This window comes from Vespula pensylvanica, chromosome 4, assembly GCF_014466175.1.
Source record: "Vespula pensylvanica isolate Volc-1 chromosome 4, ASM1446617v1, whole genome shotgun sequence".
NCBI lineage: Eukaryota > Metazoa > Arthropoda > Insecta > Hymenoptera > Vespidae > Vespula > Vespula pensylvanica.
In genome coordinates this window covers 2,163,871-2,176,376 of record NC_057688.1, presented here as the reverse complement: position 1 = coordinate 2,176,376, position 12,506 = coordinate 2,163,871, and the positions used below count along the sequence as shown (strand labels likewise).

Genomic DNA, 12,506 nt, shown 5'->3' with positions numbered 1-12,506 from the left:
TAAATGTATTTTTTAAGTTTACTGAATTAGGAAGTGTTGTACAAATTTGATAATAGGTGAAACGACAACGTGCGCCGTTGATTCCTGGACAACGTGCGAAGAATTAGCTAATCTCGCAGTACAAAATCATGGAGTTGACAATACTGGTTGGACCATTACGCTCTGGAACCAATTAGACGGTCCGGATGCTATCGTAACCGAAACTAACGGTTGCGATTACGTTCTTGACTTAATTTCAGAAATGGAATTGGCACCGGCATTCCCAGCAGCTAAACATATGTTCCTTGAACAACGAAAGAACAGTTATCCTCCCATTAAAAAGAGAGACGTAAGTCTTACACCTCAAAATCCGTGAAAGTTACTAATTGATCATTCAAACAACATTAAAACGTGTTAATAAATCTCGTTTCAGCATGCACAAGTAATTAGAGAGTTGGAGCAAGAAATAGAGACACCAGTTTTGAAAACCTTCCAACCTCTTGAAAGGAAATCCGTACCGAAAGTTGTGGACAAGCCGGTTGAACCGGAAATTCAGTCACCTAGACGTCCGGCGGTACCACCACCACAACCACCAGTTTCAAAACCTCCAGTAGGTATTATATAATAAAACGAGAATAAGTATCGCTGAGGAAAAAATTAATGATCGTAAAGATTCAATAAATTTGTCTCCTTGGTCAATTAAAATGTTAGAAATCTAATCGCGTTAACAAATTAAATGAAATAATTTGTCCCTCTAAAGGCAAGGAAGCAATCTCACGAAGCAATCTTGGAAACAACGACGGAGACCGGATTATCGAGAAAGTCCGCCCTAAACGATCGTTACTTCGAGAAAGAAAAGCAACGAAGTCGAAGCTTGGACAACTTGCTTCAGCCCGAAGTGGTGATACCACCTAACAAACTCGCTGACCTTGGTCTTTCTTCTTCGAAATTAAATGAGCGTTATCACAGTCTCGAAAGAATAGGCGAAACTTCGACGGTCACCAATGCTGAATACATGACGAGAAACGAAGTTGCACAGGAAAGAAAATACAGTAGAGTGACAAGGATAACAGAACCAAATATCGTTGAGGAAGAAGATCTTACGATCGATTTTGAGTACCCTGATATACAATCGGTCAGTCAAACTGGCCGTTCCGAAGACGATAAAAGCAGTTACATTCGATCGCAAACTAGATTTATTAAATCTCAATATCCAGGTAAATCTTTGATTAAGTTAACGACATATTAAATTAGATCACGTACAATTAACTGTACTATTGACTTTCAGGCAAACGTGCTTTGCCAGGTAGCCAATCGAGTCGTGCTTACATCGAGAAAAGCGAATATGGTGTGAAATCGTCAGCAATGTCCGATACTAGCGAAGCACCTTCATTGGCATCGCACGTAAGACGAGTTAGAGTACCTAGCCAAGCGTCGGACGTGGATCAATTTCTCGATGAATTATTTATGCCAGTTTTGGATGGAAATCTTGACGAGCTTTCTGATGCTAGAAGTCTCGCAGCAAGCATCAAGGGTACGAGCAATGAAAACTCGTTTGATGAATTGATGTTAGAAGAAAGTACAAAGGAAAAGAAAATTGCGAAAAGTGTCCAAGATTTTATCGGTAATATGACTGGAAATCTTGGAGAGAAGAATCTCACGGCTAATATTTTGAGCAAAAAGATAAAAGGTGGTGGTGGTAATATGGATATACCTAATCAAAATGCGGCCTTCAACTTCAGCCCGATAGCACCGGGCGTGATGTCACCACCGATGATGATGCCGATGTTCAGCCCACCCCAACAAATCCCACCTGCTCAAAATACAAATTTAAACATGAATCCTGGATTTATGCCGATTCCTATCTACAGCATGCAAGGACTTAGTCTTCCACAATATCCGAACTCGCCACCAAATCAGAACAACGAGATGTTAGCCTATCAACAGAATCTCCAAAGAGCTTTCCTACAGAGCGCGATGGCGCAAAATATTCAAATACAGCAACAACTTTTAGCTCAAAATCAGGCGCTTCAACAATTACTAGTCCAAAGTCCACAGAATTCCTCGCAACAACCGGTGAGAAAGTGTTACCAAAAGAATAACGAAATTTCTTCTGTGTCCTCCAATTATGTTATTTTTTCAATCTCTAGTCACTTGCTGCAATTCTTTACACGCAAATCATCTAGAAACGAATTGTTCGAACGACAATGAATACTCTTGACAGCTTCGGTTTAAAAACTTCTATATATATATATATATATATATAGAAGTAAATATATATATACACACACATACATATATATATATATGTATAAATATACATATCACGTTATTTTTGCACAAAACAATCACGTGTATAATACGGTTAACCTCGAAAGAGAAGCTTGCATGTATATACTATCACGAATATTTTAGTATAAAATCACGTGTCTCATATTTCACACGTTTTCACGTCACCATGTAACTATCACTAACACGACCACTGCAGCTGTCATCCAATAACAAATTGTAATCGTTTTCGCGGTAATTCTTGAGGATGGACACTCTTTCTGTCGATCCTTTGGGTTTCTTAGCCGCGTTTGCGGCATGGGTGTGTGTTTCCAGGGCATGGTGTTACCTACGGGCCCTTCCAGCATGAATCTTGTCCTCCCAGCCCCCCAAAACAGTGCCCAAATGGGGCCCAATGATTCTATAGGACGCAATTCAAAGGTATCTACAGATTTCATCTAACAGATAGAATCGTCCTCTATGATCAGTGTCATCAAAGCGATGCATCATGCTTAAACCAGCGATCGCACAGGATTACATACTTAAATGTGATTTTCCTAGTGAAAAGTTTAACATGACTTCCAATGGTACATGGTGTTACGATTATGCACATAAAAAAATGAACATGTAATATCATCATCGTTTATATAACTTTCGATTATCCAAACTGTAATTTACCGTTTCTTTCTATAGACCACAAATTTATTTCTTCATGATATAAATCGTTATTATTTAACTTCTAATCGAACAAATAAATTTTACTTCGATCAGGTTTCTTTTCGAGAGCCAGAAGATGGTGAACTTTGGTCGACGGAGAAACGTGGAAGCCCGTCGCAATCGATACAAAATAATCAACGTCAGGAAACTATGACGGTAAAAGCTCAGATTCATAGATCTCAAAGTCCAGATAGAAAAAATGCCGAGGTTGCTAGAAAGATTAGCATGGAATATGGAGCACGTAAGATCAGTAGTGAGAAGAAATCGGTGGATAGAAAATCCTCAGCATCAACCGATGTCAACAAAAGATCGAGCTCTAACAAGAGCAACGTACAAAATAATTTCACGAATGTTCTTAGTGAATTGAAAAATAGAAAAAGCAGTGTAGACAGCAATTTATCGAATTCCAGTAACAACAAAGGTGTCCCACCACCTCCACCTATGCCACCGCCTCTTGAATCACATGATCCTTCCGAATCTAGACCCTTTTTGGATCCTTATGGAAGAGCCAAAACTGTACGCATAGGAAAATGGAGGTTAGAAGATATCGCATCGCAATTGTCAAAATTAAAAAAAAATAAAATGTACAATTTTTAATTTACAAACAATTGATTACGTTTCCTTTTAGGTGGCCTCCCCCAAGTGATTCGAACGAAAATCAAAGCCAAGATAGCTTCATAGAATTCAAAATGCGTCAGCAACAGCAACAAAGAAAAATAACACCGCATTATCAGGAGTTTCAACAAAACGACGTTGAGCCGGTCGCCGAAGGTGGTACCGTCGAATGGGAGGAATTTGAAATTGAGAACATTGTTGGAAACGAGGAACGAACTATGGTTGTTCATGCATCTACTGGTGCGGTTAACAGACATGAGAATGGACATAAAGAAGAAGGAGAGAAAAAGAAGAAGAAATCTAAGTAAATTCTACATAATTCATACATAATTACTATATTTAATCAATTCCTTTATAATAATAATATATATTTTTATAGATCGAGTTTGGAAATAGGTGCACAAAGACCATCACCAGGAAGTATAGGAAAACTTAAATTGAGTTCTGAGATGAGACAAAGACTCGAGAAGGTAACGGCAAATCACAGTGTCCGATCTACCAAAACTACAGAAAAGCCTGCTTTGCCACGAGAGGATGGTAAAGTGAAGAGACTAGAGGACAATCGAAAACTTTTATTGGAACAACAATTAGGTAATACTTGTATATATAAATACATCTTTTTCTTTTTTTATATAATACATACAAGGTATGATCGTTTGATTAATTTACAATAATTTTGGTAACTTGTAAAGGTGGTAGATGGGATGACTACGCTTCCACAGCTGACGATACTCAAAGCGTAACATCCAAAGGTACGACCGATATGATGACACAAGCTCAAGTAGTTAGAACACAAATTGAAAGAATGGAAAGACCAGTACCACCACCACCTCCAATTACCCCACCACAGCCACCTAGTCCACGAGGTGGAAGTGTGTACAGTAACAGGTATTTTTACAAATATAACTTTAAAATCATTCATTAATCAATTAGAAACACATGAAATTAAAATATCAATCATTTAATCCATATAGTCAATCCGGAGTACCACAACCAAAGTCACCACCCGCACCGATAGAACCTAAAACACGAGAGTCCTTCAGAACATCTCCAGATTCTGATTCTTTCGATCATTTTCCAAAGAATCAACGTGACATGTTTAGCCAAAGTAGAGACATTTTTGCTTCTCAGCAACACTTAAGGGAAAATCACGAATATAGAAACGACTTTGATAAATCTCGATCGTCGCAGGATCAAAAATCCAAGGATTTCTATGGAAAGGACAGTACAGATTTGGCTAGTACCAGGGATCGAATATCAGATTTCGACTCTCGTCGAGACTTGAATTCTGATATTTTTGATCCAAAATATACTAGAGATGTTTTTGAAAGTACCAGTCCTAAAAGAGATCCATTCGGTATGACTCGAGATGTATCACCAAAATCTAGGGATAGTTTTGGAATGCCATCACCAAGGGATTTCGGAGTCGTTCCTAACACAAGGGAATCTTTTTCGGCAGCTCGACAAAGCTTCAAGAAATTGGATAGAGAAGTCGACAGAAGATCTAGCGTTGCTTCGACTCATCGTACTGATAAAATGGAAAGAATCGAGATCGAGGAATGGCCAGAATTTCTCAGGCCGGTACTACCTCCAGCTGACAAACCTGAAATCGAAAAGGTTCAAGAAGTGGTGAACACAAAATTATATCCTCAAACGTCATCAGCCCATTTCACGTACAATAGAGTAAGTTGGACGTTAAGGGTAAAGAAGGAAGTTTTCGCGCCCAATGAAAGCTTGAACAGTCCATTGGCTCTTCATCTGGTTTTTTGCCAAGTGGCTTACGATGTCCTAGCTACATCGAGTATCAGAATTACTAAGGAAGATCGTCAAAATATGCTCAAAATGCTCGACAATTATGGTGTTACATTGGACAATCTCCAAAGTACTCAACACAAGATCACTATAAAGAAAAATATCGTTGACATGGCGAAACAGTGGCCCCTCTACTTCGCTCGAATATTTCCAGTTTCGGTTAGTGTCTATTATTTTTTCATAATTAAATCAAAATATCTTGAAAAATTATTTTCGAAATCGACTTACAGATCGGCCCACAACATCCGGAAACGCAACATGTCGCGGTCTCCCATCACGGCCTCCGATTAATAAAACGAACTACAAATGGTGACTTAATTATATTAGAAACGTTACCGCTGGAAGATATCGTCTCGATAAGTTCACCCAGAGCAGGTGTATGCGTGTTGCAAATTTCCTCTGGCGTTAGACTTCCTCTACACACGAACAGAGCACCTCAATTAGCTGATATGATCGGAAAATACATCAAATCGGTAAGCAAATTTCTCTATATTCGTCTCACTAATTAATTTCACCTTTTATAAGTCGACATTTTCTCTAATCAACCTCTCTTAATCTTCGCATCGCAATAATGATATTTTAAAATTTTTAAAAGGCCACATCTCTCTCGATGTAAGTCTCGTTTAAATTTCCAAGAAACACGATTAATTTATCAATGCTTTTATCAAAAGTATCATAAGCTTTCACGGAAAATATAAACATAAGCGTCATGCCAGCGGAAATCTAAGTACTTACATGACTAGCAATAAGACGCAAGAAATACGTACTTACGTATATACATATGTATGTACCTATATTTATTGTACCTTGCCTTTAGATTTACGTATGCATCTTGGCATCCGTACGTTCATAATAGCTTTTATCCTAACTCCTCCTACTTTTTGCATAGCTCAATCATAGCATTCATATCCACGTATAATTCTAACATATTCCCGCGCCGGTATTAAATGAAATTTCTTTCCATCGAAAGAAACTCCATCGGAGGAACTCTCCGACCATGGGTGTAATATAACTTCCGCGAAAATCGCGTGAAAATCGCGGAAAAAGAGAAAGCAAACTCGTCTCTCCTATTCTTTCATGCGTATCGAAATATTTGAATTATTCTGAAAGCATTCGAGGAACACCAAGTCGATTCGTTTCACTGAATAAACGAGACCGCGAATGAACGTCCTTGTCCCACCTTAACATTCCTTACCTCTGTATAACATATCTTTCTCTTTTTTATATTATACCTTGCATTAAACATGTATGCGTATTTTATTGTTGAGTTACCTCTACATACTTTTTTTTAAATAATTATTTCAATTTCTTTTTTTTTTTTTAATTTAAAATATATTTCCGTTAATGTAACTACTGCTTTAGTAGTATTGTATCGTATCTGGTTATTAAGTACTATTGCACTATTGATCTTTCTCTCTCTCTCTCTCTCTCTCTCTCTTTCTCTCTCTGTTTTATATATAAGTTCCTTAGCTTTTTTTGTCGTAATAAAACAGTCTATAGTGTAGAATTATATACTAAAAACAAATCTATTTATCTTTCTCTCTCTCTCGTAAACATCCTCGTCTGTATAAACACAGTAAAGATGAAGCAGTTAGTGCATTAAGTATTCAAGACGATCTATTCGAGATAAACACTTCATAGTTCAGGCAAGACGTTCATATTTATCGTTATAGACGTTCATGGTAGTAACGGGTAAGTATCGATTCACGAAGACTTTTCTTATGGAACGTAATCGTACGAAGGTCATCCGTCTCGGATCCGTCGTTGAATCTTGTGCAATTAATCTCTAACACACATACAAACCTACATATCTTGGATGAGGTAACGCGATCGCACGCGTGGAAATTGGTACGTGTGCTATAAAAGAGAAAGAGAGAGAGAGAGAGAGAGGTATAAAAAAAGGAGCGGCATGATACGAGTCAGCAATAGCAGTTGATTATAACAATAAGTTAAAATATCTCGTGATAATGTGTAGGTTGCGGAAAGCAAACCTACGATTTCCTTGATAGGACGATGTGTAAGACTGATCCTGAGAAAAAAATATTAAGGAAAACAGAAAGAAATTATCAAATGGATTTCCTTATTTATCTCTTTCTCTTTTATCTTTTGATTTTTTTTTCTTTAATTCGATTACTATTACGTCATACTTATGTATCACACTTTGGTCGCTTTAATGAATCGATTCTATTACGACGATGTTACGTTACTCGAATTATTTACGTAATCAATATTTTCTTTTTCTTATTCTTTTTCTTCTTCTATTATATTTTTTTTCTAGAACGAATTTCGGTATAATTTATTCATATGGCGTTTAAAGAGACATAGTAGGTAATAGAAAGATTCCATATGTCATTATCACTATGATTCCGTAATTTAACTTTTTAAACTTGTTCATTCAAAATGTGTATCTCACGGAAAGGTAGCGAAACAACGGTTCTCCGAAATGGTCGATGCTGTTTTCGACACTTTCAAGAGATTTTAATACACGTGACATCTCACCGGATTTTACTTCGTGACATTATTAAAGCGACCTTGATACTTCCTCGACGACATTCACTGCGGAAGATCCCGATGGTTTTGACGCATCGTTGCTTTATACCACCATTACACGTTTTTTTAATTTAATTGTAAATTAAACAAAACTTTTGTTTAAATTTCTTTTTGCTTAACGATATATAATCTTTCTTATCGAATTTAATTTTTACTATCAAGATAATTCTATTTTTAGATACATATCAGACTAATATCTGATATTCACGATTGTTTTTCGTCGTTTTCTTATCTTTCCTTTTTCTCTTCTTATTTAAATCGATTTTAAAGCAATTAAAAAAGAAAAAAGAAATCTGATTAAAAGCGAGAAAAGAACAACCGAAGAGGAGAAGAAGGTATCTTACAATTAGTTTTCAAGACGGAGAATCGCGTAGATCGAAACGGCGCGATAGATCGACGCGTTATTATATTCTCGGCGTAATTACGGAGCCGTTTGTAAGCAGCGATGCTTGAATAGCTCGATACTTTCGTCAGATGCGCCGAGTAACCGAGGAATTCAGAATTATCATCGGGATATTCCTTTCCCTGCAAACGCAGGACTATCAATGAACGCTTCTTCGAGACTCGACGGCTCGTTTCACCGTTATTTCGAAATCGACTTCGACCTCTCGACCCCGATTCAACATATTCTCGAAATCATTTCTCTCTCTCTCTCTCTCTCTCTTTCTTATCTTCTATTCCATTAAAAACAGAAAATGTATTTCATGTTAAGATTATTCGATTCGTTGAATCGTCTCGGTATCAATTCTTTATAAAAAGTATTCACGAAAAATATCATCAAATGTTCGATGGCCAAGTGAGAAAAAGAAAGATAGAAAGAGAGATCAAAAACCATAGATCTTATTCCAATGTTTCTACTTATTTGCACATATTCGCACGCACGTACCTTCCATTCTCGTATATACACAGAATGGAAAAAGAGAAAGAGAGAAGGAAGAACGAAGGCATTGGCCAGCACATATGACCACTCACTGGAAACGTAATTTACACTAGGCGTTACCTTAGCTTACCTCGTTACATTTGCTCCGTATCTATTCGGCCCGTTATAATTTATAACTTGATCGTCATTAATCGCTAGTCCCAGACGATCACTTCGAGTTGTTACCATCCTGAAAGACCCGGTGATCGTTTCCTTCATTTTCTCTTCGTTTCGAAAATATTTCGGTCAAGCGGGGAAACGAAAAGACACGTAGTCGAGAAAATGCATACTATTGAAATTGATCCATTGCGGAATCGATGCGGAATGCGCGAGTTGTTTATAGAAGTCTTCGGAAATATAAGTATCTACACACATATATTCACCCAGAAAATCGTTGATTTTTAAAGAAAGCTAACAGAATTACATCCGTAATATGGTGAAAGTAATTACTGATTCTCGTTGTTTCTAAATTACTATAATAATAATAATAATAATAATTATTATTATTATTATTATTATTATTATCATCATTATTACTACTATTATTAAAGTTTTTTACTGATCTATGAAATGTCAAAGTAACAACATAAAATAATATCATTTAAAAGTCTGTTTCGATAAATAAGAGCTGAGAGAATGAAGAGAACGAAGATAATTTGGAAAATTTTTAAACAATTTTTAAGTAATTCGTTCGTTATACTTCTCCTTTTCTTTTTATTCTTTTCTCCAACTTTGGAATCATCGATAGTGTCGGATTTCTACTAGAAGGGTTTCGCAGCCCTGTAAAATATATGTAGCTACTTCCTGCACGATGTTGTCATCTCGTTGCTTATGACAAAAGAGATAGAAAGAATGCCATTTATGACCGGTTTGTCTATACCTTTCCTCAACGTTTCTTTTACCGCAAAACTCTTACTTTCACATTTGAACATAATTTCAAAGATGTTTCCAATCCATTCGAAAGAGTCTTTTAATAATTGACATATTCTTAACAAGTCAAAGAATGAATCTTCCGGAAAACATTACTTCGCTTGTTAAACTGAAAAACTTTAATTATTCGATTTCTCTTTTCTCGATAAGGAAGTTTCAATCGTTTAATGTCAATCGTTTATTTAATTATTTAAGAATTTTTATGTAAATCATTTCTTTCCTTCGTTGCTTTGAAAATATTCTTTGACGTAAAATACTGTGAATATCGATAAGAAATTAATGATATGTCACGTATCTACGGAAAAGATCGAACAAAAACGTCCAATGAAAAGAAAAGAAAGTTTCTTTCTTTTTTCCTTTTTTATTTCGTTTTATTTTCTTTTTTCTTTTTCATGTTTTGAGGTACAACAAAACCGAGTCATTTTATATTCGACTTTATATTCTCAACAACGTAAATCGTATGATATATGTATGCTTAAGTAGCGAGCACGCATTTAACTCACGTATAGTTTGTGTTTATATGCATATATATAAAGAATCCATCGGTCAATTCGCTTTTGTTCGTGCACAAATCCGATAAAAGGCTTGGTCATGGCAACTCATTGTTCCATTGAAAAGTAAAAGGGTTAGTTGGACAATAAGTCAAATTTACAAATATTACACGACAAATAACGGTAATTTAAAAAGAACAATCCTTCTTTATATATTTTTTTCTAAAACAAGAAACCTATCTACCTGCTTATTTATTTACTAATCCTATCTATAAAAAAAATGTCTTCCCACGTGTTTGCGTTTATCTTTAAAAAAGAAAAGAAAACTAACGAGTGTACCTAATTGAATCGTACTCGTTAGATTAAACGGAAAAATTCTTGGAAATGATCGCTCTATCGCTGTTTTTGTTTATGGTAATAAATAAAAAGCGTAATGCTATTGTTACTTCGGAAAAGTCACGGTCTCGACTATGTTTATTTTTTTTTTCTTTTCTTTTCTAATCGAGGACTTCTTTATCCTTCATTCACGTAGCTCTTCTCGTACGACATTTCGCTGCCTCAAACACGCTGACGTAATTTACGAGCCACGGTGATTGTAAACAAAACTCGTTCCGCGTATCATGGATGCGTGCACGAGGCGCATCGCCGTATAGGAGGACTCGTGTACGCCCTCGGCCTGTCAAACGTCGCTACTTCGCAAGAAATTTAATCTTCCTATTTCTCTTCCTATGTCATCTTTTCTATCCTTTTTTAACTCAAATCAAAAAAAAAAAAAAAAAAGAAAAAACAATAAACACGACAAAAAAAAAGTAATCGTAAATAAGTAGATTTCTCTAGGACGTGTAAAACAATAAAAAACTTAAAAAAAAATATGGCGAAACCTCACCGACATTCCAACAAGTGGTAATTATTAATCTTGGAAAGCTCTGCGTTCATTTTATCGATTAAACCGAGACTTTTACTTTGCTTGGAAGATGCTTAAAAAAAAAAGAAGAAGAAAGGAAGCAGCAAAAATAAGGATCGACGAAAACGAACGCGATCTATGATTTGCCAGTAATTTACAAGATGTAACGTAGTACGTACTCGTTAGATCTATTTTTCTCTCGTCAAAAGATTATTAACGATTTTATACCATGCAGTAATTATGAATTGTACTGATAAACTTCAATCAAAAAGTCGTTACAAGATGATTCGCGTAATTAAAAATATATTAATTTTATAGTATCGTTAATATAAATATAAAGTTGATACGAATAAATCCATTAAAGCTACGCACAACGTTTCTCTATAAAATTTTTCACAAATCATATTCTCAAATCTATCGAAGTGTTCTCACACGCTAGACCACCCTGTATAACAAAATGGAATCTATGGATACGACAGGTTCATAATAGATCCACATAAATAACGATTATATCCTAATAACAAAATTTCATAGATAGACAATATAAGGGGTGAGAAAAGAAAGAAAAAGAAAAGAAAATTAAGGAGAACATAAAATTACCTGGGAAATCATTGTTATTTTTTATTTATCCCAATGGAGATAAATTAAAAAAGCTATATAACTCGTAAATCGATACTCTTAGACATTCTTTAAGTTGTTCGAGTTAAAGTAACTTGTTTCTAGATATCTACTGGAAGCAACACCTTCACTTCGTGCGTGCCACGATACAGACCGGAAGCTCTTTTGAATTGCTAATACAAGATCGGCAGCATGATTCTTATCTCCTACTGACTTCAACGTCTAGCCCAAATTTTCTCGTGAATCTTCTTCCTAGGATTACTACTTATATACTTAGTTACATATGTGCATGCATATATACGTTCGATCGAAACGTCATCAACGTTATTGTATCGCGTATTTCGTACTTTCTCCGTTTGTTAGGACGTCATAAATCTTTGCTTCATGAGAAAAGTCATTGTTTCGAGGTGAAACCAGAATAATATGTATTATATATAGGTGTGTGTATCGTATAATAATCGACCCTGATAACGAGTTATTTTTCTAATTTTGACGGTCAATTTAAATGATTAGACGATAAAAAAGAAAATATTCAATATTAACAATGAGAAAATATTCACGAAATTCTTATGAAATTTTTATACGACATTGCTTTACTGACTCTAAGACTATCGTAGAATTTTAAGCTATATTCTTCAAGGAAAGAACATTTTTCCCGTTACGTAATTGTCACGAGCGAAAGTATCCAGGGCGATATCGAAAC

General features: G+C 35.7%; 1 protein-coding gene across 2 annotated transcripts in view; it reads left to right on the top strand.

The window, feature by feature from the left end:
* LOC122628529 (unconventional myosin-XV) overlaps positions 1–12,506 on the top strand; it is a 50,006-nt gene that overhangs the window by 20,118 nt on the left and 17,382 nt on the right. Inside the window, exons 17-27 of one of the 2 annotated variants that reach the window (XM_043810910.1) lie at positions 57–328; positions 413–589; positions 740–1,196; positions 1,268–2,055; positions 2,584–2,688; positions 3,019–3,500; positions 3,593–3,883; positions 3,959–4,170; positions 4,272–4,467; positions 4,554–5,550; positions 5,622–5,864. In XM_043810910.1, coding sequence (XP_043666845.1) covers positions 57–328; positions 413–589; positions 740–1,196; positions 1,268–2,055; positions 2,584–2,688; positions 3,019–3,500; positions 3,593–3,883; positions 3,959–4,170; positions 4,272–4,467; positions 4,554–5,550; positions 5,622–5,864 — 4,220 coding nt within the window. The remainder of the gene's footprint in view (positions 1–56; positions 329–412; positions 590–739; positions 1,197–1,267; positions 2,056–2,583; positions 2,689–3,018; positions 3,501–3,592; positions 3,884–3,958; positions 4,171–4,271; positions 4,468–4,553; positions 5,551–5,621; positions 5,865–12,506) is intronic. The other variant, XM_043810911.1, reaches the window with a different exon arrangement.